The 24,079-nt window shown below is 62.4% G+C and overlaps 1 protein-coding gene across 1 annotated transcript in view; it reads left to right on the plus strand.

Moving 5' to 3' along the window:
- Positions 1-547: 547 nt before the first annotated feature.
- The window catches only part of VAV2 (vav guanine nucleotide exchange factor 2), a 111,207-nt gene continuing 87,675 nt past the window's right edge, over positions 548-24,079 (plus strand). Inside the window, exon 1 of the mRNA XM_066366757.1 lies at positions 548-1,301. Within this exon, the coding sequence (XP_066222854.1) occupies positions 1,098-1,301 (204 nt within the window). The 5' untranslated portion in view covers positions 548-1,097. The remainder of the gene's footprint in view (positions 1,302-24,079) is intronic.

Raw genomic sequence — 24,079 nt, forward strand, 5'->3', positions numbered from 1 at the left:
GGCCAGAGTGGCCCCTGGATCATAAAGCAGGGGAATCCCTGCCTTTGTGCAGGGAGGAGCGGGGGAGGGCTTCCTGCCGGTCCCCAGGCCAGGGTGGAGAATAGGAACGGGGTTCTGGGTGTGTCCCCAGTCCGTGCACCTCGGGCTTCGAGTTATCCCTCAGGGGCCACCTGATGGGCTGAGAGGGTGCGTGATGCCTCGGGCCAGTCCGTGGCCCCTTCTGGGTCTGTACTTCCCGAAGGGCCATGAGGAGGTCCAAGCGCAGTAGGGGGCCACCTCCTGATCTTCAGGAGCAGAACGCAGGAGGGACGGAGACAGCGACCGGCCACCACTCCACGGGCGAGGTTGCTTCCCCGGGCGCAGAGCTCCCCAAGAACGGGTGCCGCTGGTAGCAAGCCGGCAGTCCTGGACCCCCGCCCGCCGCAACTTTTGCGGACTGCAGTGGGACAGGAAGTGGAGCGGAGCGGGGGCGGCGCTTGGGTCGCGGGGAGGTGCCAAGCGAGCGCCCGCCCCCGCCCCGCCCCGCCTGTGGCCGCGCCCCCCGCGCCCCCGCGCCCCCAGCGCCCGGGAGCCGCTGAGCCTCGGAGTCGGAACGCGGGTCGGGGCGCGTGGATCCCGCAGGCGGGGCGAACAAAGCAGCGGCGGAGGCGAGGGCGGCGAGGGCGGCGAGGGCCCGGGACGCGCGGAGCTGAGCGACCCGCCGGGCCTTTGTCTCGGGCGGGGCAGGAACGGCGGCGGCCACGGGGCGCCCCGAGCGCAGAATGCGGCGCCCGGCGGGGCTGATCGCGGAGCGTTGCGGCGGTCGACGGCAAGGAGCCCGGCCCGGGGCCCGGGAGGACTTGTGTGTGTGAACCGAGGACCCCGCGCACTGTCTGGCGTGTACCCCACGGCCGCACGTGGGCGGGAGCGGCGGCCCGCGAGGAGCCCGAGGAGGAAGAGGAGGGGACGCGCGCTGCGGCGCGGCGCGGCGGGGACCGGGGGCCGCCCGCGCGAAGCCCCGCCCCGGCCGCCGAGACCCGGCGCGGCCGGGCGGGATGCCCCGCGGCCGCCGCACTTTGGCCCGAGCGCTGCGCTGAGCGGCGGGCCCAGCGGGCGCCATGGAGCAGTGGCGGCAGTGCGGCCGCTGGCTCATCGACTGCAAGGTCCTGCCGCCGAACCACCGGGTGGTGTGGCCCTCGGCCGTGGTCTTCGACCTGGCGCAGGCGCTGCGGGACGGCGTGCTCCTGTGCCAGCTGCTGCACAACCTCTCCCCCGGCTCCATCGACATGAAGGACATCAACTTCCGGCCGCAGATGTCCCAGGTGAGGGTGCGGGCGCACGGGGTGGGGGGCGCGCAGAGGTGGGGGCGCCGGGGTCCCCAGGTACTCTCGCCGCCCGGCACGAGGACGCAAACTCGGGAGGTCGCAGCCGCCAGCGGTCCCAGGACAGTGGCAGGGGCGGTGCGACTCCTGGACGTCGGGACGCGTAGCGGAAATGGGGGCGCGCCCCGGGCCTCGGAGCGGCTCCTCGGAGGGGCGACCCCGGGAGCACGAAGTTGACCTAAGTCCTCAAGCCGAGGGCGCGCCTCTGCAGCCCGCGGGCACTGCCCGTGGAAAGCGGAGACTCTATCTAACCTGGGTTTGTTGCCTACCATTGCCACCCACGTTCCCGGGCCACGGGGTCCTGCAAGTGTCCCGTCCGACCCCGAGGAGTTCGCCGCTTCTGGGGCCTCGTCAAGCGTTGCGTGGTCCGGCTTCGCGCGGGTGCTGGACGCGGTGGAGGACTAGCAGGCGCAGCGGGGCTCCGGGCGCGGCCAGAGGGCCTGGCTGGGCGGGGGTTGGGGGTTGGGGGAAGCGTGTGGGCCCGCGGCGCCGCCCCCTCGCCAGCCTCCGCTTTCTAGACCAAGGAGGGCTGACCGGCGTCGGGTCCCCAGAGTCACACAAGTTGGTAAAGGGAGCTTCCCCAGCTGGAGCTGTCCGTGGATACCCTCAAGTGTGGCCTTTGTCGTGGCCCAGGCGCGTGTGGCCTCTGGCCGGCAGGAAAATGTCTGCTCCTCGGGCAGGAACTGCATTTCTTGGCCCTTTAAAGGGAACTTGGCCAAGACTTACGCAGAATCGAGGCTTTCCTCCTGCCCTTCCTGGGGTGGTGGAACCTGCACCCCAGCACACTTTGAGGGGACCTGGGGAACGTGGTGTCAGTCCCGGCCTGGCCAGCACTGTCCAGGAGCCACCTTCCTGTTGGCCTTGTCGTCCCTTTCCTCCACGGCCCAGGGCAGATCCCTGCGGACAAGGGTCATTCATAAGAGTGGCATCAGGAACAGGGGCTGCAGTGAGTCACTGCTTTTCCAGGCTGTGTTTCATGGCCTCTGCCCTTTGGCTGTTTCCAAGGAGATGGTGGTGGTGGGGGAGTATTATCCCTCCTCCAGGGAGGAGGGGGAGTGTGGCCTCTGACAAAGAAGAGCCGGGAGTGGGCAGAGGGCTGCCCTCTCACTCGGTCATAGTAACTCAGGACCAAGGAGGTGGACAGTCCAGGAAGGGAGCCCTGGTGGTGCCCAGCCTGTGGTCAGGGCTCCCTTACAGCCTGTGCCATCCTGAGGCACTCTCAGGGCTAAGTAGCCCAAGGTCCCGGGGGCAGGGCCCAGCTGCAGAGGGCTGTGCCATCCTGAGGCACTCTCAGGGCTAAGTAGCCCAAGGTCCCGGGGGCAGGGCCCAGCTGCAGAGGGCTGTCACAGATCCAGCCCCCCCCCCCCAACAGGAGAAGAAAGGGTGCACAGGGCAGAGCTGAGACCTGGTGGGAGAGCCTCCTTTGCCTGGGAACTGCAGGGACTACTCAGGCTTGCTGGCTCCTGACAGGTTTCCACCTAATTGGCAGGGTGACCAGGGCGCAGGGCACAGCCTGGGGTGGGTGGGTCTACAGAGCAGAGGAGGGGTCTGGCGGGCCACTGGGTCCTGGGGCTGCCCTTCCCCAGCTGTGCTTGGGGCAGGACGGAGGAGTGTGTGTGAGGGGGTTGTCTGTGGCAGGTGGTGTGGCTCAGACCCTGTGCTGGAAAGTGCAGACTTCCTGGGAGGTCTCTGCAGCCAGTGGTGGGCAGCAGCACTGACCCCAGCACAGCCCCTTCGAGCCTCCCTGCCGCAGCCCAGGTGAAGGGGGTGTCTGGGTGGGGGGCTGGGTCATAGGAGAACCAGACGGGCGAGTGTCTGTGTGTCTTCGTGGCCACATGCTCAGATTGAAACCTGGCCCTGTCCTCTCCAGGTGGACAACCACCTTGAGGGCCTCAGTTTCCCCATCTGAGTAATGGGGCAATATAAGGGCAGCCACCTCATCGCAACCCTGTGAGGGTTCAATGAGGGAGAGCAGAGAGAACGGCCTTGGCATGGCGCCGAATAAACAGTAGCGATTTGAAGACAGGCGTCTGGACATGGGTGGGTGTCCTCCTAGCAGGAGGGTGAGGTCTGTTCTCTCAGACCTGTCGTCTGGTGGAGGGTGGGGCTGGCGGGTCACACCAACCTTTGTGTGGCCGACGCAGGGACAGGGGTGGCTGCAGGTGCTCTGCGAACCTGCATCACTGGGTCGGGAGTTAGACGTGGCTCTACCTGTATATTGACAATTGAAGAAAACAGTTGTTCTTGATCGCACGTGGCTGTGTAGGGTTTGGGAAAGGACCTTTCTGTGCGGCTGCTCTGTCATCGGGAAGCTTACAACCCTGGCCCGGAAGGGGAGCTCAGGGGGGAGATGACCTCTTGGTCCACGGAGGTTGGATCACAAGCAAAATCCCATCTGCCCTTGCTTGCTGGTCCCGCCTTGGGCTAGACAGGAGCCTGGGCCGGGTATGCCCTTTCTGTGTCATAAAGGAGGCAGCTAAAAAGCTCAGAGAGGTTGAGTGACGTGCCCCAGGCCACACAGGTAGTAAGTAAGTGGCAAAACTCAAGCACACACTTAGTTCTCCCTTCCATGACTGTGTTGAAACAAACGCTGGTTTCAGGACGTCTCGGCTCTCCTGCTGACTTTCTGATGCTTGTTCCTGGCCTGCTCCTGGGGGCGTACAGGGCGTGTGTCTGTCTCCCACGGGATGGATGGGCGAGGAGCGCGTGCCTGTTTCCTGTGGGGACCTGGACGCGGTGCCGGCAGGTCAGTCTCAGGGCCTGGCGTCTCCCTCCTGTCCGGCGCGTCCTGCGCGAAGGCCTCCACGATGTCCACTCTCCTCAGAACGCCATGCTGGCTTCTCGTGGTGAAGTCATGTTTTCAGAAGGTAGCGGTTGGAATGCCCCTCCTCTTTGGAGGTTGGTCTCAGCTGGGTTGGTCTCTGGCCCTCCAGGGGCCTGAGAGGAAGGTGCACTTCCTGAGCCCCTGCTGTGTACAGAGCGCAGGTACTGGGTGGCATTCACAGAGAGAGCCGGGCTGCCTCTTTGTCAGGTCCTGCTGGAGTTGGCAGGGCAGGCTTTATTTATTTCATTTATTTATTTCATTCAAAAATGCCTGGGAGCCACCTTGGGTTTAATTAAACTAATTAGGTATGGCCACAATCTGCTGATCCTAGGAAGGGGCAGCCTCGGTGGTGTGGTCCTGTGGTTGCTGATGCCAGCAGACGGGGCGCGCGTCTGGTCTGCCGTCTGAGCCCTCGGGGCACCGCCCACCCAGCCTGGTGCCCACCCCACCCTGGCAGGCGTCCTCCCTGAAGAACAGACTGGGCAGCCGGGCTGTAGGGACACTAATGCACAGGCAGGGTGTGGGACCCAGGGACTCCAGGGTTCCCCTCACACCCGTTCCCACCCACACCTCCAGCCCACGCCTCCCAGTCTGGCTCCCTGTCTTGTGGCGGATGCTCCAGCCTGCCCCCTTCCTGCGTGCTTTTTCTGTCTGTGCCTGTTCTGGAAGGCTCCCCTCCCCTGAGCCTGTTCTTCCTGTAGGAGCCTGTCTAGAGCCCTCCTCCTCCGGGAAGCCTCCTCTGGTTTCACGGCCTTCCATCCTGCAGGGTGGTGGCGCCTGGCCGTGGCCCCTTGGCAGCTCCTGCTGTGTGTCCCTAACCCTGCACTTTCTCTGACTTTGCTTCAATATCCTCACCACTTGGGAGCCAGCCATACTCTTGCTAGACAGGTTTTGAGTGAGAGACGTCAGCATCTGTGTGCGTGGGGGTTCATCGGGGTCCCGCAGGGCTCAGCACCCCGTGGTCCCTTTGCTCCTGGGTTGCTTTGCTCCTTCTCTTGAGGGCTGGCACTGCTGAGCCCTGTGCTGCTTGGCGAGGGGGTGGGGCAGGCCGGGCACAGAGGCTTCTGGGCCAGCAAGGACCCACCGTGGGTGTTGACGAGATGCCTGTTGCCTGAGGAAGTGGCCTTCAGGTGTCCAGGGAGTTCCTAAGGGTGAGCAGTTGCTCCTCAGCTCCGGGGCCAAGGTTTGTGACACCAGGGCGTCTGGGAGCAGAGGTAGGAGGGCTGAGCCAGTGGGGACAAGGACGCCTGTTTTCTTTCCTTTTTTTTTTTTTTTTTTTGTATTTTTCTGAAGTGAGAAACGGGGAAGCAGAGAGACAGACTCTCGCATGTGCCCGACCAGGATCCACCCGTCATGCCCATCAGGGGGCGATGCTCTGCCCATCTGGGGCGTTGCTCTGTTGCAACCAGAGCCATTTTAGCGCCTGAGGCAGAGACCATGGAGCCATCCTCAGTGCCCGGGCCAACTTTGCTCCAGTGGAGCCTTGGCTGCAGGAGGGGAAGAGAGAGACAGAGAGGAAGGAGAGGGGGAGGGGTGGAGAAGCAGATGGGTGCTTCTCCTGTGTGCCCTGGCCGGGAATTGAACCTGGGACTTCTGCACTGCAGGCCAATGCTCTACCACTGAACCAACTGGTCAGGGCAGATATATTCTTTTTAATTTTGAAACTCTCAGACTGAATAGTAGAGCGGGAAGGGGGGTACACAGGACTCTTCACCGCGTGAGAGTAGGCTGGGGACTTGGCGCTCGGTACCCCATGCGTTTCCTGCGACAAGGGCATTCTCCTGACATATCTGAACGCCGGCACAGCCAGACTGGGACACAGCAGGACCCTGCCCAGCAGCTGTCGTCCGCCCTGTGGGGCCCCCGGGTCTCCGTCCGCGCCCCTCGCGGCGACAGGGTTCACCGAGGGCCGTGCTCTCTCTCTCTGCCCGTTTTCGTCTGGGAACTTTCCTCGGCCTTTCCTGGGTGTTCGTGCGCTTGGCCCGGTGAAGGCCACAGAATGTCCCTCCTTTTGGGGACTTTGCGCCCGTGGGTGTCAGAGCATCTGCGGGGCTGTGTTCTCCTGGCGTGTCCCATCTTGCAGAGGCACGTGTAATTTTGATTTATCCTGTCTCAGGGGGCGGCAACATCATGCACCTGATTTTTTTTTATTTTGCTGTGACAGAGACAGAGAGGGAGACAGATAGGGACAGACAGACAGGAAGAGAGAGATGAGAAGCATCAAGTCTTCATTGCAGCTCCTTAGTTGTCCATTGATTGCTTTCTTATCTGTGTCTTGATGGGGGGGGGGGCTCCAGCTGAGCCAGTGACCCCTTGCTCACGCCAGTGACTTTGGGCTTCAAGCCAACAACCATGGGGTCATGCCTATGATCCCAAGCTCAAGCCAGCGACCCCGCGCTCAAGCTGGATGGACCCACGTTCAAGCTGGCGACCTTGGGGTTTCGAACCTGAGTCCTCTGTGTCCCAGTCTGATGCTCTATCCACTGCACCACCGCCTGGTCAGGCTCAATGCCTTGCACTTAAGATGGGCATTTAGGCCCTGGCCGGTTTGCTCAGCGGTAGAGCGTCGGCCTAGCGTGCGGAGGACCCAGGTTCGATTCCCGGCCAGGGCACACAGGAGAAGCGCCCATTTGCTTCTCCACCCCTCCGCCGCGCTTTCCCTTCCCCTCCCGCAGCCAAGGCTCCATTGGAGCAAAGATGGCCCGGGCGCTGGGGATGGCTCTGTGGCCTCTGCCTCAGGCGCTAGAGTGGCTCTGGTCGCAACATGGCGACGCCCAGGATGGGCAGAGCATCGCCCCTGGTGGGCAGAGCGTCGCCCCTGGTGGGCGTGCCGGGTGGATCCCGGTCGGGCGCATGCGGGAGTCTGTCTGACTGTCTCTCCCTGTTTCCTGCTTCAGAAAAATGAAAAAAAAAAAAAAAAAAAAAAAAAAAAAAAAAAAAAAAAAAGATGGGCATTTACTGAGTGTCTCCTCTGTGACATGACTCTGTTCCTCCTTATAGAGCACAGGTGGTCTGGAGAAGCTTCTTTGAGACAGTTTAAATACCTAGTTCCCCCCTCTGCCCCCTTATGGATTTCGGTTGCCTCTCACCTTCCATGGATTAGCATGTGTGACGGTCATTGTTCATCGTGATGCTCAGGTTGTCTCTAGTTGGACCTGTGGGCCCTGCATCCAGCTGGCTTCTGTGTATTTTTTTAAAAATTATTTTTATTATTATTATTTTTTTGTATTTTTTTCTGAAGTTGGAAACGGGGAGGCAGTCAGACAGACTCCTGCATGCGCCTGACTGGGATCCACCCGGCATGCCCACCAGGGGGCGATGCTCTGCCCATCTTGGGGCGTCGCTCTGTTGCAACCAGAGCCATTCTAGCACCTGAGGCAGAGGCCACGGAGCCATCCTCAGCGCCCGGGCCAACTTTGCTCCAGTGGAGCCTTGGCTGCGGGAGGGGAAGAGAGAGACAGAGAGTAAGGAGAGGGGGAGGGGTGGAGAAGCAGATGGGCGCTTCTCCTGTGTGCCCTGGCCGGGAATCGAACCCAGGACTCCTGCACGTCAGGCCGACGCTTTACCACTGAGCCAACCGGCCAGGGCCTGTGTATCTTTTTGATATGTTCCCCATGATTCTCTGAGCACCGTCTTCCTTTCAGGCACAGAATGCCTCAGGCTCCTCGTGTGTGTGTGTGTGTGTGTGTGTGTGTGTGTGTCTGTCTGTCTGTCTTGGCCCGGGGTCAGGGATCAGCTGTTCCTCCTCTCAATGAGCTCTGGTTCCAACTGTAGTGGACAGGGTACTTAGAAGCCAAGATGTGGGTGCAGGTGTGCAACACTGCTGCTGGGTGTCTGTCGCTGTTTCCAGGTGTGACTGTGTCAGACCGGTTTTGTCTGTGAGCACACGCAGGCCTCTGTGTGCGTGTGTGTCCGTGCACATGTGTGGGCCCCCGCACACTTATGTTTGTACTAGTTTCTGCCTGTGTCAGTGTTGCCGGTGGTGCACATACGTGAGCCACACGTCTGCATTTTAAAATTTCCGGTGGTCATATTAAAAGTAAAAACCAATCTGCAATATTAATTGTAATAATACACTTTCTTTTCCCCAAGTGCTCTCAGCAGGGGTGGTGGAAATCAGGTCCTTGGGGGGTGTGTGTGAAGAAATTTACGCTTTTGACGCGTAAAACGCAGATGTGCACAGAGTACAACACAGCGTACGGTACATCTGTGGCATTAACGTTTCATGTGTGGGGGGTGTTTGGGAAGAACGCCCGGAAAAGCTCCTTAGGGGTGCGATAATGAAAAGAAACCCCCATTTCCCGGCATCAGCGTTTCCACACGGGTGCCGTGTCCTGGGGAGCGAGCGGGGTTGGGCTGGGCGTGGGAGAGCAGAGGCCCATGGGCCGGGGGGCTCGGCTTTGGCCTTGGCCCGACTGTCTGGACGGGCACTTGCAGGGCTGTGTGGGGTGGGGTCCTGAGGTTTGGGTCTGGACTCCGTGGCCCAGGTCATGGCGGGGCAGCCCCCGGCACGGGGTGGAGTGAACTGGTTATGCGGTGCGAGGGCACTGGTGGCAGTAAAGGTGGTGGCCACGGGGAGCCTCCCATCCCAGAGCCTCATCGGTGCCCGTTCTTGCCGTGAGACCCAGGTGACGCCCCTCCCTGGAGGAGACGCCCTCGTCCTGCCGAGAGTCCCCGGGCTCCGCCTGGGTCCCTCTCCCTGTGCTCAGGCTGTGGCTGCCCGAGTGTGAGGGGTGGGGCCCCTGCAGTCCTGGAGCTGAGGCCCCACCGGTGACCCTCCCTCCTGACTGCCCCTGCCCCCGCTCCCCTGTCCCCTGGCCGGCCACTACCCCCTCTCTCCCCGAGCAGGGCCGGCAAGTGCTCCGTGCCGGGCCCAACAGTAAATGTGTCCTTTAGTTTAGGCCTCGTGGGGCGGACAGGGTCTCTGCCACAGCTACTCAGCTCTGGCCTCCCGGGGAGGAGACAGCCGTGGACGGTCTGTAACTGGACGAGCACGGCCATGCCCAGGACAGTTTCTTTCAGCAGAACAGAGCTGGGATATCATATCATTTTCACGTGTTGTGAAATGCTATTCTTTTGATCCCCACCCCCCACCACCTCCCAACCGTTTAAAAATGTAAAAATGTGTCTTTGCTCATTAGCCGGACAAAGTGAGGGGTCGGAGGGGCGTTACAAAGCCCGGCAGCAGGCGGGCTCGCCGCGGCCAGTTGGCTCGGAGGCCGGCGAAGGCGTGCCGCCCTCCCCAGAACCCCCCACGGACGCTTCACCGTCTGCGGTTCTGTCTCCTTCTCTCCGTACCCAGCGCCCAGCGCCGCGGCTCTGGCCCTCCCTGTGACGAGCACGAGAGCAGAGCTTTGTCCCGGCTCACCCGGTGCCGGGAACCGTGCCCGTCCCCGACCTCGTCCCGTCCCCGACCTCGTCCCGTCCGGGAGCCGCCGCGCCTGGGCTCCCGCTCTCGGCCCACGTCTGAGGTGAGGACGGGAGGTTCCTGGAGGCTCCGTCCTCTTGCGCTTGGAGCGGCATCAGCCACGAGGGTCCCCACACGTCCAGTGAGCGAGGTCGTGGAGGGGACCGGGCTCGGCCACTGCTGCTCCGAGACTCCGAGTGGCGACCGGGTCGCCGGCCTGGCCGAGCCTCTCGGTCTCCTTGGCTGTGGAGGGAATGACCGGCCCCCTTGCTGGCTGTTGGGAAGGTTTGGAGGAGAAAGTGTGGGCCTGGCTGTCCCTGCCTCGAACCCGGTTCCATTAGTCTCGGAACACTGTACCCGTCAACGCTGGGGTGGCTGCTTGCTCCCGCTGGATGGGCACCGGCCCTCCCTGGGCCGCCTGCATCCCGGGCGGCTGCCTTCCCGGTTCGACCTGCTGCTCAGCTGCAGCTCGGCGGTGCAGTGGAGGGGGCTGGGCTTCCAGGACCCCAGGGCAGCCCCTCTCTCCTTCCTCCCCTGTTTCCTCCTGCTGTGAATGGACCCTTCCTCCCTAAGGCGGCCTGGTGGCGGCGAGGAGGATAGGGGACCCTTGGCCATGTTGTCGAGTTCCCAGGGTCGGCAGACGGCAGCCCTGCCTCTTTCTCGCAGGGTGACCCGGGACGCCCGCTAGAAGGGGTCTCACACTTTCTCTTCCTCTGCCTCTTCCTCCCCAGGAGCTCCTGGGCTGGGTGGGCAGGACGTGGGCACAGAGTCAGGGACGGCTGTCCCTCCGGCAGAGGCTGTCGTTTGGATCCCTGGGGGCGGGGTGACCACAGAGGGCTTCAAGGAGGAGGCGATGCTTGAGCTGGCCTTGGAAACTGGATGCTTGTAGCAGCTACAGGGACGGGGCTCTGGGGGGCAGGCTCCCACTCTGCCTCCTCTCCTCCCCTCGCAGTAGTCCAGATCACGGTTGCCTGGCCCTGCCTCGTCCTGGGGGGGCTGTTCCCTGGCTGCCCAGCACTGGCCCCTCCCCGGGGCCTCCTCGGGAAGCCCTGGGAGGCACTAGGTTGGGCTGTGCCCTGATTCGTGGAAAGGTCACTGGGCCACCCTGAGGTCACGTCCCTGCTGCCACCCCCTCGGGGCTCTGGCTCTCTGGAGCCCCATTCACTTAGTTCCTCCTCCCACCAGCACAGGCTCTCGGCAAGGTCCTCACTGGTGAGGGGAGGTGGGGGACAGGGTGGTGCCCGAGTCCAGAGACTGCCCCAGGCTGGCCGGCTCTGCCCCTGAGGCTGCGTGGCTTTCAGCCCGCTGGGCCGGGGTGCGAGGGCTCGCTTGTCATTCACTGACGTCCCCTCCTGAGCATCTGCTTGGGGGCAGAAGAGAGGAACCCCCCACCTTCGGGGGCGGGGAGGTGGAATAGGGGTTCGTGAAGACATAGAGACGCGGAGAAAGAGGCAGGTGGGGCTCGCCCGGCCGGCTTCCTAAGGAGGTGACCGCGGCCCCTGCAGTCCTGCTTTCTGACCGGTTTGCACGTCCTGTGTCCGTGGCTCTGTCCTCTTCAAATGCTGTTTCACTCTGAGCTGGAACTGGACCCACGGACCTCGTTTTTTAGGGGCGTTCAATCTGCTGGGGAGGGTCCTGGTGTGTGCGGGCCCAGCCGTGGGGCTCAGGTCTGCCCGCCCTCACTGTCCGTGGTGTGTGCGGCCCTCACTGTCCGTGGTGTGTGCGGGCCCAGCCGTGGGGGTCCGGTCTGCCCGGTTCTCGCTGTCCGTGGTGTGTGCGGGCCCAGCTGTGGGGGTCCGGTCTGCCCGGTTCTCGCTGTCCGTGGTGTGTGCGGGCCCAGCTGTGGGGGTCCGGTCTGCCCGGTTCTCACTGTCCGTGGTGCGTGCGGGCCCAGCCATGGTTGTCCGTGGTGTGTGCGGGCCCAGCCGTGGGGCTCAGGTCTGCCCGCCCTCGCTGTCCGTGGTGTGTGCGGGCCCAGCCCTCGCTGTCCGTGGTGTGTGCGGGCCCAGCCGTGGGGCTCAGGTCTGCCCGGTTCTCGCTGTCCGTGGTGTGGGTAGCTATGGCTCCTGCCTTCAAGTCTCTGTCACGGGAGTTCCCGCGTCCTTGCCGACTCCCCCTCTGTCCTGATTCCATGCTGCGTGGTGTCCCCTCCCTCCCACACCCTGGGACCCCGGGACCTGCCCACCCTGGCGGAGCTGTCTTAGCGGAGACCCCTCCTGACCACCAGTTTTCTCACCCTGCCCCTTGGCTGTGTGTACTGTTGGGCAGTGGGGTGGCAGCCAGCTTGTCCCTGGGGTGGAGATGGGCGCAGCCGTGGATCCTGTCAGACCTGGGTTCGAGTCCTGCTTGGCCTGGCTGTGTGACTCCCGCTCTGGGCCTGTCAGCTTGTCTGTTCGAGGGGATTTCCGACAGAGCACAGAGGTGCAGAGAGGTATCCCGGTGCTCTCCGCCCAGCATCTGGGTGTGGTGGGTGCTCAGTGGACAGCGACCCCACGCCTACCGTGGGGTGTTCTTCTCTGCCTGGACACCCTCACTCTGGGCGTTCCCGCTGTTTGAAGCCTGGGGCTGCGGCTTCTCCCTGTGAGCACCCCGCCCCTTAACCTACGCCCCAGAACGCTAAGGGAGAGAAGCCCAGTGCTCAGCTGAGCGCTCTGGGACCCGCCCGCCTGCCTCAGTGCCGGCTCAGGATGAGCCCTGAGGCCAGAGGAGCCCCCTGCCCAACCCGGATGATCCCCCTGCCAGGGTCCCCTGACACTGCACAGGCTCCGACCCCTGACACTGCACAGGCTCCCAGGGTCTCTGGTCAGCACCCTGTCGCTGCCACGGATGGCTGTTTTGGTTTCTGAATGCAGGAGATAAAGAATAACAAACACGTGGCTGCCGTGGGAGGCAGGCTGCCAGTGGGTGCTTGAACTTGAACCGCCAGCCGGGGCCGAGGACACAAACACACACACACACACACACAAAGGTGCGCTCTCTGCCTGCTGGGCACTGGCTCTGGAAGTTCACCTGCTGCTAAAAAAATACAATGTTTCTGTTTTGCTGAGTTTGTGTGTAGGTTGGTCTTGATACTTTGTAGAAGGATTACCATAGTTATTTTTAACACCTCTACTCCTAGACCCCCTGACTGCAACGCACACTTTAGGCGCACACGCAGGCACACCTGCTGCTTCTGCTGGTTTGCTTGGTTTTGTTTTTGGTTTCAAAGGCAGCGTGGCCATGCGGTGTCCCCTTAGAGCGGCCCGCTGGTCAGGGGGCGGCCCAGCTCCTCGGGGCTTGTTCGCCTCTGGCCCTTTCCAGGGTTGGGGGCCCACCCCCAGTTGCCCCCGAGTTCCCTGTGGTCATCTGTGCAGGGAGAAGGGGACACTTGTCTGTCTCTGTCGGTGTCAGGGGACTTTGTGAAATGCCGCTCTCACTGCCTCCCGGGGTCACCTCTGACAAGCCCGTCTCTCTGCTCAGGACTTTGGCGGCCATGGCAGGAGAGGTGTCTCCCTGAGCTGTGCAGGGTGGCGAGGTGGGTTCCAGGAGGGTGGCACCAAGGACGGAGGTTTGGTTTCCAGATGTTTCTCTGCTCCACGTGCTGCTCTGTCCCACCCAGCCCTGCCTCTGCCTGAGCCCCACAAAACTGCACCTGGGTTTCCCCATCGCCACATGTTTCTACTTTTCGTCCGTCATTCACACGATTGTCATATTTGTCTCATAGTCGGAGGGTGCCGTTGGGAGGTGGTGCAGGCGCCGTGCTGCGTGCAGGGTCCACTGTGACGCCCGGTGACAGCACGCTGCAGCCCCGGCTGAGCCACCAGCTCCTGAGAGGCTGAGAGGCTGGGTCTGGACTCGGCTGGCCTTCCTCACGCCTGAGTTCTGAGCCCCAGGCACTCACTCCCCTGGGGGCTTGGCGGATGGCCCCGGCCCCTCAGGCTCCTGACGGCCACACCCTGGGACCCTCTTCTTTGCCCCGAGCTCCTCTGACTCTGATTAGCTCCTCTGCCCAGAGTCTGGGGCATCTCTGCCCCCCCCCCCAACCCCACCTTATTTGCTGCTAGGACAGGAGAGAAACCATCCAACAGTCTTTTTTTTTTTTCTTTCTTTTTATTTTTTTATTTATTATTATTTTTTACAGAGACAGAGAGAGAGTCAGACAGAGGGATAGACAGGGACAGACAGACAGGAACGGAGAGATGAGAAGCATCAATCATTAGTTTTTCGTTGCGCATTGCGACACCTTAGTTGTTCATTGATTGCTTTCTCATATGTTGCCTTGACCGGGGGGGCTACAGCAGACTGAGTGACCCCCTTGCTCGAGCTAGCGACCTTGGGTCCAAGCTGGTGAGCTTTGCTCAAACCAGATGAGCCCGCGCTCAAGCTGATGACCTCGAGGTCTCAAACCTGGGTCCTTGGCATCCCAGTCCGACACTCTATCCACTGCACCACCGCCTGGTCAGGCTCTTTTTTTTCTTTTTAATGCAAGCAAGAGAGAGAGAGAGAGACAGACAGACAGACAAACAGAAGAGAAGAGAAGCATCAACTTGTAGTTGCAGCACTTTAGTTGTTCATTGATTGCTTTCTCATGTGTGCCTTGGCCATGGGGCTTCAGCAGACCGAGTAACCCCTTGCTCGAGCCAGCGACCTTGGGCTCAAGCCGGTGACCATGGGGGATCATGTTGATGATCCCACGCTCAAGCCAGCGACCTTACGCTCCAGCTGGTGAGCCCGTGCTCAAGCTGGTGACCTCGAGGTTTCAAACCTGGGACCTCAGCATCCTGGGTCGGCGCTCTGTCCACTGCGTCACCGCTGGTCACGCCCATCAATAGTGTTGTGGGTGAGAGACAAGGCCCCTCTCAGGTCTGAGCTGTTTCATCCACGAGCCGGGCACAGCCGCCCGCCCCGATGGTCTCTCTGTGCCGGAAGCGCCCGTCAGCCTTGGTTGTTTCCACCCAGAGCTCAGCCCCCATCTCTGCTGCTGTCCCTGCACCGTCATGTGGCAGGGCTGCCTGGGGACCTCCTTCTCTCCCCGGGAGGGAGACCCGAGTGGGGATGAACCAGGATGTGGCCCCCTCTGCTTCAGGCTCTCGACCCAGCACCTGAGACGGGGTGGGGGCGGGGGACAGGACAGTGCCTCCGCTGATGGGTCGTCCGGAGAAAGTCCCCTCGCCGGCCTCCCCTGCAGAGCCGGCCCCTGGTTCTGGGTCAGGGACGGAGGAACATGGTCCAGCGAGCACGTGAGATCTCGGCCCGCTCGCCTCCGGCCTGCCTCTCCTCCCCCGGCCCTCCTGCAAAATGGGGACATCGTTTCAGCTCTCAGTGCCCCGAGGGTGGACGGGAGGAAGGCTCCTGGGGCGTCAGGATCCCTCTTGCAGGCGTGAATGACGAATGACGGAGACACCTGCCGTCAGGGTGTCAGGAGGTGGAAGGATTGGGTGGCACCGCTCTGTGGGAAGCTGCCCTGCCCCGCACTCCGGGGGTCCCTGCACCCCACGTCTCCCGGGAACCAGCACGTGGAGGCGGCACCCGTGGTCAGTGGCCACGTGGGTTTCCCTGCTGTCTGTGGGAGACTCTCGGGGTCCCGACAGCAGCTGATGACGTGCTGTTGCTGTAACCTTCCCGGCCCCCACCCACTGCTCCCAGCTGTCCGCAGGCTGGCGGGGGAGCCCAGCAGGTGTCCCATTGGAGGGCCGTGGCGGAGGCAGGGTGCATCTTGATGAGCAGGAGCTGAAGGCTGGGCCAGGAGGTCAGGAGATCCAGGCCACAGACCTCAGCGTTTACAGCGGGGTGTGTGTGTGTGTGTGTGTGTGTGTGTGCAGTGTGTGCAGTGTGCAGTGTGCAGTGTGCGTGCGCAGTGTGCGCGCGCAGCGTGCGTGCAGTGTGCAGTGTGTGCAGTGTGTGTGCAGTGTGTGTGCAGTGTGTGTGCAGTGTGTGTGCGTGTGCAGTGTGTGTGTGCGTGCAGTGTGTGTGTGCGTGCAGTGTGTGTGTGCAGTGTGTGTGTGCAGTGTGTGTGTGTGCAGTGTGTGTGTGTGTGTGCAGTGTGTGTGTGTGTGTGTGTGTGTCTGTGTCTCCACGGCTGGCTTATCCTGCAACGGGCCTGCTTCTGCTTCTCAGCATGATGTCATCTCCTTCCTGGGACCAGGTGTGTGTGTGTGTGACGAACTGGAGTGGCCTCTGGGGTCAGGCTGCGCTCGGTCTGCCGTCCGTGCTGGGCCCTGGGCCAGAGGTGGCCGGATGCGTGCCGGTCTGTGTCCCCGATGAGGTGATGCCGTCCGCCTCCTCTGGGTGGTTTCGGGGCCGTGTCCACTCTTCCGGAAGTGGCCGAGGGCTCGTGGTGTTGCCTGCAGAGCTCTGTCCGTCTCTCTCTCTGCTCGGGGAGCCCTGGCCGCCTCCTGGCCACGGGTCAGGACGCAGGCTCTGTTGATGCCGGGGGGCCAAGGCCCTGGCTCAGGCACACCCTGGACCAGCTCCTCGGCCCCTGACCCGCCCCCTCCCTCCGGCCTGGGCCTCGGGCTGGTGGTGGTTGTCCCCTGCCCTGTGGGAAATGGGCAGCTGGGCGGGGGGCTCCCCACGCCCAGCAGAGGGGCTTCTGCCTTCAGCCTTTCTTCCGCTGTGCCATCAGGTGGCCCCAGGGAACTGCAGGCTGGCACCTGGGCTGCCCGGCCACGGCAGTGGCGGTGGGCACTGGATCTAGGCAGGACAGTTTCTCATTTGTCATTTTCCTGGGCACCACGGAGTCACCTGCCCAGCTGTGCCTGCTCTGGGCAGCTCCCGGGCTGCCGAGATGGTCCTAATTAGTCACAATGCTGGAGGCTCTTGGCTGTGGGCCCGCCTGGGAGGAAGGAGTCATTATCACCTACTTGACCGCTTTGGGAACTGCGGCTCTGAGAGCAGGGGCCTGTCTGACTTACCAGGCGGAGATGGAGGCAGGGCCCCGGCCTGTGGCCCCAGGACGCAGACCCTTGTCCCTGTGACCCCTGTGGGCTCTGTGCTGGCAGCCGTGCTGTTTTGTTTAACCTGTGTCTAATCAAATTCTTTTATTTTTTTCCTCCAAAAAGGGAAGAGAGATTTTTCATACACCACTCCCTTCCCATGCAAATACACCTGGGGAGAGGATGGCCCATCATCTCTTTGGGTGTATTTTGTGGCAATTTAGCTGCTTAAACGAAACATCTGTTCACCAGCCAGGCCCGGGGAGAGCAGAGCTGCAGGTTGGAGGAGAATGAATGCCTGCCGGGGCCTGTGTTGATGGCTGGTGCACGGATGTGACATGCCAGCCAGAGCCACCGTCCCCGTGGGGGGGCCCTGGGCACTGAGAGGCCACGCTGCCACCCTGGGCAGTGTGTGTGTGTGTACGTGTGAGGGTAGTGGAGCATTTGTACCTGGTCCCTGAGGGCAGCAAGAACTTTCTTGGTTGGCCCTGGCCGGTTGGCTCAGCAGTAGAGTGTTGGCCTGGCGTGCAGAAGTCCCGGGTTCGATTCCCGGCCAGGGCACACAGGAGAAGCGCCCATCTGCTTCTCCACCCCTCCCCCTCTCCTTCCTCTCTGTCTCTCTCTTCCCCTCCTGCAGCCGAGGCTCCATTGGAGCAAGGATGGCCCGGGCGCTGGAGATGGCTCCTTGGCCTCTGCCCCAGGAGCTGGAGTGGCTCTGGTCACGACAGAGCGTCACCCCCTGGTGGGCGTGCCGGGTGGATCCTGGTCGGGCACATGCAGGAGTCTGTCTGACTGTCTCTCCCCGTTTCCAGCTTCAGAAAAATACAAAAAAAAAAAAAAAAGAACTTTCTTGGTTGAGGCTGGGCTGGAGGCGGAGGCCAGCAGTGGGCCCCCCAAAATGAGAGGCACTTGACCTCTCACTGCTGATGGTCAGGCTCGGCCACAGCCGGGGCTCAGAGTGGGAAGAAGCTGCTTCACAGCCCACATGTGCCCAAGGGATCCTGCCACCCAGAACGGTGGTCAGTTGGCTGCTCCGTCCAGCGAGGGGGCCGCTGTGTCATCGGGAGCGTGGTGGCTGCTGTGTGTGGGACGCACTTTCGGGACCCGGCAGGCACTGGTTTCCGAGTGGCTGCCTGGTATGAAGGGCCTGTGCCAGGGCACTTGGTGGCAGTCTGCCTCGGGTGTGGGGGCGCGGCTGCTGTTCCCCAGGGCCTTCTTTCCCCGCTGCCTCTGCCTTTAAGGTCCTCAGGCCTCTCAGCTCCCCCAGTTGATTCTTCCAGGCTTCCACCAGCTTTTCCTGCCACTCCCCCGCCCCGGGACCTTCCAGCCCTCAGGGAACACTGGATGAGCCACTGCCACTGCTCAGGGGAGGGAGAGGTGGCTGAGGCCGGGTAAACTCCTCGGAGAAGCCCAGAGTCGGGGGGGCGGAGGTGTGAGCAGAGGGGATGCTGGGCCTCGGGGCAGCTGTGCCTTCTAGGGGAGGTGACAGGAAGTCAGAATCCTGGCTTTCCAGGCTGCAGGGAAGCAGGGGGGGTGGGTGGTAGGGGTGGCTTCATCCTGGGGTGCAGAGGAGCCCAGGAAGGGGTGGAGAGAACGCAGTGTGCCTGGATGTGGCTCCAGGAAGTCCCCACGGCAGCCGCAGGGCTGGGAATGAATTGAGGGCAGGCCTGGAGCCCGGGAGTCCGGAGTCCGGAGGCCGGGAGGATGCGGTTGCCCAGCAGGAAAACTGATCAGGCCTGTGCTGGGGGGAGGGGGTGGGGTGAGTGTGGGGACGCGAGGCAGGCCGGGCCCCAGGGGGGCGTAGGGGGCTGGGCAGGGCTGGCATTCCATCGGACATGCGGTGACGAGGAGGGTGCCCCGATGTCGGGCTTGTGCAGTGGGGTGCGGGGGGGTGCACCCAGATTCAGCCCTGGGGATGCAAGTCCGCCGCTGGCCGGGGGCCCAGGGAAGGCCCGGCTCTCCCAGCTGTCCGTCCGGAATCTGCCCTGATGACCGGCGTTGGGGGACGTCTCAGCCCCACCCGTCGGGTTCTCCGTCTGACCCCGGGCTTCCTGCTTCTTTTCCGGCCTGCGTGGCTGACCACATCAGTGTCCAGGCTGGACGGGAGGCCTCCCACAGGGCCAGGCCCCCGGGGAGAAGCACCTTTGATGAGCGTGGGACTTTAGTTCCAGACTCTGTCTTCTGGGCCGACAGCTGCGCCTTCAGAAGGCTCACACTTTGTGGAAAGACAGTGGACAGGTGCACACACGTCTCTCCCTCGGAGGCTGGGGGCCGGGGGCCGGGTGTCAGGACCCAGCTCACCACGGGGAGGTCGGACCCCCGTGTGTGGGAGTCGTCGCTCGTGACACAGCAGCCTCTGCGGGGACCCAGCCAATGACTAGAAAACCCCCGAATACTTGTGTGTTATTTTAAAGTGGCTCTTGCTTATGGAAAGTGTGGTTTTTCTCAAAAAGGGCATTGCCTTCGATTGATTTCTTGGGGACTGCGTAATTGCTATTGATCCGGTAAAGACAACTGATCAGAGACAACTGGGACGGGCGCTGTGTGGCGGGGAGGGGGGTGGGGGTGGGGGTAACCGGCCACCACCTCGATTTCTCAGCGAGGAGCCCTGCGGGGACTCTGGACGGCCGCGCTGGACGGCCGCGCTCGAGCCTCTCCCGGCCACACATGTCCCCCGTTTCGGCGGGTCACCAGTTTCTGCCCCGGGTTCGTTGCTCGTGTCCTGACGCCTCTGACATCCGGTGGGGCTCAGAGCCTTGAAATCGGGGGGTGTCGGGGTTTCTCGGGCGGGCGTCTTTCCGGTGATGTGTGAGATGTACACCTGGCCTCCCGGTGTCAGGAAGTGTAAACAGGTCCCTGAGCTCTTGTTTTTTTTTTTTTTTTTTAATTTTTATTTTATTTTATTTATTCATTTTAGAGAGGAGAGAGAGGGGGAGAGAGAGAGAGAGAGAGAGAGACGGGGGAGGAGCTAGAAGCATCAACTCCCATATGTGCCTTGACCAGGCAAGCCCAGGGTTTCGAACCGGCGACCTCAGCATTTCCAGGTCGACACTTTATCCACTGCGCCACCACAGGTCAGGCTGAGCTCTTGTTTTTTAATGGCTGCCTGGAGTCTGGAAGTTCCAGGGGTGATGCCACCGTGGCTCTCTGATTGGATGCCCGCAGCCCGCCCCAGGGACGGCCACTCTGAACGCTCCCTGTGGGAAGACCCGGCCCCGCTGTCGGACTCTGAGTGCAGGGCAAGGGTCCAGGGCCACGTCTGAGGCCGGGGTCCTTCCCTTGGCGAACCTGCCGGGGTTGTGCTGTCCAGGTCCACACCCCAGGTGTCCCTCGACCCTCTCTGCATGCGGGTCCTCACCCCTGCCCTCTGATCCTTGGCTCCTCGTGGGTCATCCTGGCCACGCCGGTCAGCCCTGCTGGCCGCGGACCCTGCGGAGGGCTCAGGTCCCTGACGGATCGATCGTGAACGACAACCTGGGGGAGGAATGCTCTCTTCACCCGGCTCCTGGTGCTGGATCCGGAGGAAGATGGTCTCAAGGGAAGGGACCCCCGTCCTGTGTCCCCTGGGGGTTTGCACGGTGTGGGTCAGCCGTGTGGACTTAGGGACGGGACAGCCTTCTGTGCAGTCCACTCCTGTGCCGCTTCTGTCGCCACGGGGAGGGCTTTAGCCCCAAGAAGTAAATACTGCGGCCTTTCAATAATTCACAGGGCTCTGATCAGTGGGAATGATCAATGCAAAACTCCAAGTGACCGTTGTCGGCAGCGCCTAACACGCTGACCTCCCTCACCGAGTAAGAGGGAGGAACTGACAGATCTCCTGGCAAAGCCGAGCCATGACAGGTGCTCCGGAGAAGCGGACCCGATAGAATGAACAGCCAGGAGAGCACCTCGGGAGGACGGAGAAGTGCTCTGAGCCACGGAGTCCAAGCTCCAGCGTGCCACGTGGAAGCAGAGATCACTTGACTGAGAGAAAACAATATTGGACCAAAAAAAAAATCAACATCGTATAAGGATTTCTGCAAAACTGTCCGAGGCAGTAATGGGCTTAATGGGGCTCATCGCAAATGGGGTTCGCAGGTCTCCATGCCGATAAGAGCATCACGGAACTGTGGGTGTTCGGCGGCCCCAGCCCGGAAGTCTTGCAGGTTCAGGTGTGTGTGGGGGGGTAGGGGTTTTCGGGTCTGTGGGTGGAGAGACGGAGCTGGAGTCAGGGTCTGGGCAGGTGCCTGTCCGACAGCCCAGGTGCTCGGGACGGTGCGTGTAGGGGCCAGAGCCCACTACTGTCCCAGCCCCTCTCTGTGCCCCAGGGGCCGGGGTGATGGTTTCTTGTTCTTCATCTCTCTCTCTCTCACTGTGTCCAGCTGTCCGAGAGTGGCTGGCTGGTGGGCAGAGTTAGGGCTTGGGGGGAGGCCTCCCTGGGTCTCCTATCTACTGCTCCCCCCACCTTCAGCTCTGGGCTGGCTTGTCCAGCCCCTGGCTTCCATGAACTCCACCTCCCCCCGGCCAGGTGGGAGTGGTGGTGACCTGGGATGGTGGCCGAGGTGTTCCAGGACCGAGCTCTCGGGACACAGGACGATGCTGGGGCCGGGCATGGACCCCTGTGGGACAGGGATTCAGCGCGGGGTGTCTCCTCCCTCTAGGCCTGGAGGCGTGGGGGGACGGCTCAGCTCCTGTGACCTCTGAGCGGTGGAGGCTGCCCGCCCGTCCACACGCTGCTTCAGACCATCGATCTGTGGTGTCAGTTCCTGAAGGGCTTTCAGCGGCCTGTTCCTGGAGCGGCTGGGATGTGATGTGTCCTTGTCTCTTAAAGAGCGAGGGGACGTCGTTAGCTGAGAAGTTCCTCGAACTTTCTGGCATGGGGATTGGAAACAGGAAATGAAACCTGCACTGCTCCCGTGGTCTGTGGGAACCAGCGGTCAGCTGCTGGCCGCCATGGCCCCCTGGCCCCACGTTCCTCCCAGGCTGGCCCTGTGGTTCCGTGTTGGGAAGGTGAAGGCGGCTGGTGCGGGCGCCTGAGCAGGAGACACAGGAGACGCAGGAGACGCAGAGATGCAGGAGATGCCAGGAGACGCAGGAGATGCAAGAGACTCAGGAGATGCAAAGACGCAGGAGATGCAGGAGATGCAAGAAACACAGGAGACACAAAGATGCAGGAGATGCAGGAGATGCAGGAGACGCAAAGATGCAAGAGACGCAGGAGATGCAAAGACGCAGGAGATGCAGGAGATTCAAGAGACGCAGGAGACGCAAAGATGCAGGAGATGCAGGAATGCAGGAGACACAGGAGACGCAGGAGAAGCAGGAGATGCGGAGATGCAAGAGACACAGGAGACGCAAAGATGCAGGAATGCAGGAAATGCAGGAGATGCAAGAGACACAGGAGAAGCAGGAGACGCAGGAGATGCAGGAGATACAGGAGACGCAGGAGACGCAGGAGAAGGAGACGCAGAGATGCAAGAGACGCAGGAGATGCAGGAGGTGCAGGAGAAGGAGGAGACGTAGGAGATACAAGAGACGCAGGAGATGCAAAGATGCAGGAGACACAGGAGACGCAGGAGATGTAGGAGACGCAAAGATGCAGGAGACGCAGGAGAAGCAGGAGACGCAGAGATGCAGGAGACGCGGGAGGTGCAAGAGACGCAAAGATGCAGGAGACGCAGGAGGTGCAAGAGACACAGGAGATGCAAAGATGCAGGAGACGCAGGAGACGCAGGAGATGCAGGAGGTGCAGGAGAAGGAGGAGACGTAGGAGATACAAGAGACGCAGGAGATGCAAAGATGCAGGAGACACAGGAGACGCAGGAGATGTAGGAGACGCAAAGATGCAGGAGACGCAGGAGAAGCAGGAGACGCAGAGATGCAGGAGACGCGGGAGGTGCAAGAGACGCAAAGATGCAGGAGACGCAGGAGGTGCAAGAGACACAGGAGATGCAAAGATGCAGGAGACGCAGGAGAAGCAGGAGATGCAGGAGACGCAGGAGAAGCAGCCCGAGTGTGGGTCCTGGGGGAGGGGCCAGGGCAAGGTCCTTCAGTGTCCCCGTCCCAGGTCTCCCAAGGCCCGCCACAGCGGACAAGGGAATTCCAGACCTTTCGTGGAGTCTGCAGCCCTAGACACCAGCATTTCCAGACCCTGGTTCCATCAGAGGGACCCGGACCACCTCTGGACGCAAGGCCGTGTAGTGGAGAGCCATCCTCTCCATTAAAGCGCTGTTTCCCTCCACTGCCCTGGGCTCCTCGGCCACGGGGACCCTGGGCCCAGCCTGCCTGGAAGCAGCGCCCTTGAGAATGGGTAGGGGTACAGGGGCATGGCTGCGGCGGTGGCCAGGTGGATTAGTGATGTCTGCCAGGCGCAGGCGATGGTGGGGGACGCTCTGCCCGTCTGCCTCCCTTGGTGGGCATCTGTGGTCAGCCTTGGAGCCCGGGGACTGCTGCCCCCCTCTGCTCCTCCAGGCCCCGCCCAACGGTGCTGGCTGGCCCAGGGGGTTTCATTTTCTGGACTCTGGATAGTGGGGCTCTGCTCAGTATCACCCACAAGGAGCCTGCCTTCCCCAGGGAGCTCCAACTACCCTCCAGACTCCCTGGATCCTGGACCTCCTCTCCATGGACCTGGGACCCTCTATCCCTGAGTCCGGGACCCCCTCGCTGAGCAGAGGGTGCTATGGAATCAGTGGACACGCTGCCACACGCCTGGCGGGCTGATCTTCCCAACGGGGCTGAGAGGAAGCCCCGCCCTCCTCTGGGCCCCGCCCTTCTCTGCCCCTGGGGCGGGGGGGGGGGCACCACTGCCCTGGACTTCCCTTTCCTTTGTCAGGTCGGTGCCCAGCTTGAGGAAGTCATTGGAATTGTTGTGACGTGGAGGCTGGAGTGGGGCAGAGCTCTGTGGAGCCATGGAGCCGGCCATCCTCCAGGTGGAGGGCTCCTCTGGCCAGAGCTCAGGGGGAGCCTCCCGCCCAGCCCCAAGGGGGCCCCTGGCCTCCCGCCTTGGCCTTGGTCCAGTGGCAGAGGCCTCTCCAGGGACCAGGGGAGGCCGGGAAGTACGTCTTCAGTCCCTTATGACTTAGACTCGAGAGAGCGAGATGATGCAATTCCCCAGGGACCAGACCGTTCTCAGCTCGGGGCTCCCCACGCAGCAGGGATGTGGGGCCTGAGCAGGCAGGCAGGATCTGAACTCCCCGGGAGGCCCCGGAGCACGTGGGCCCCCACCTCCCTCTCCCTGGTCTGTGGGATTCTTCCCTGTGTTAGCGAAGCAGTGGGCAGTAGTCACCCTGCACGGGAATGCCTGCAGGTGAGGGCCCAGGGGCCGGGACATCAGGTCCTCCCCCCAGGGGCCGGGACATCAGGTCCTCTCCCCAGGGGCCGGGACATCAGGTCCTCCCCCCAGGGGCCGGGACATCAGGTCCTCCCCCCAGGGGCCGGGACATCAGGTCCTCCCCCCAGGGGCTGGGACATCAGGTCCTCTCCCCGCCTGTCCCCGTGTCCCGGAATGGCTCTAACAAGTGCCACAACAGGAATTTATTCTCTTGCAGGTCTGGAGGCCCGAGGTCCGATGGCCGGGTCTTGCTTCCTCCAGAGG

Source organism: Saccopteryx leptura, chromosome 2 (assembly GCF_036850995.1).
Source record: "Saccopteryx leptura isolate mSacLep1 chromosome 2, mSacLep1_pri_phased_curated, whole genome shotgun sequence".
NCBI classification, from domain to species: Eukaryota; Metazoa; Chordata; class Mammalia; order Chiroptera; family Emballonuridae; genus Saccopteryx; species Saccopteryx leptura.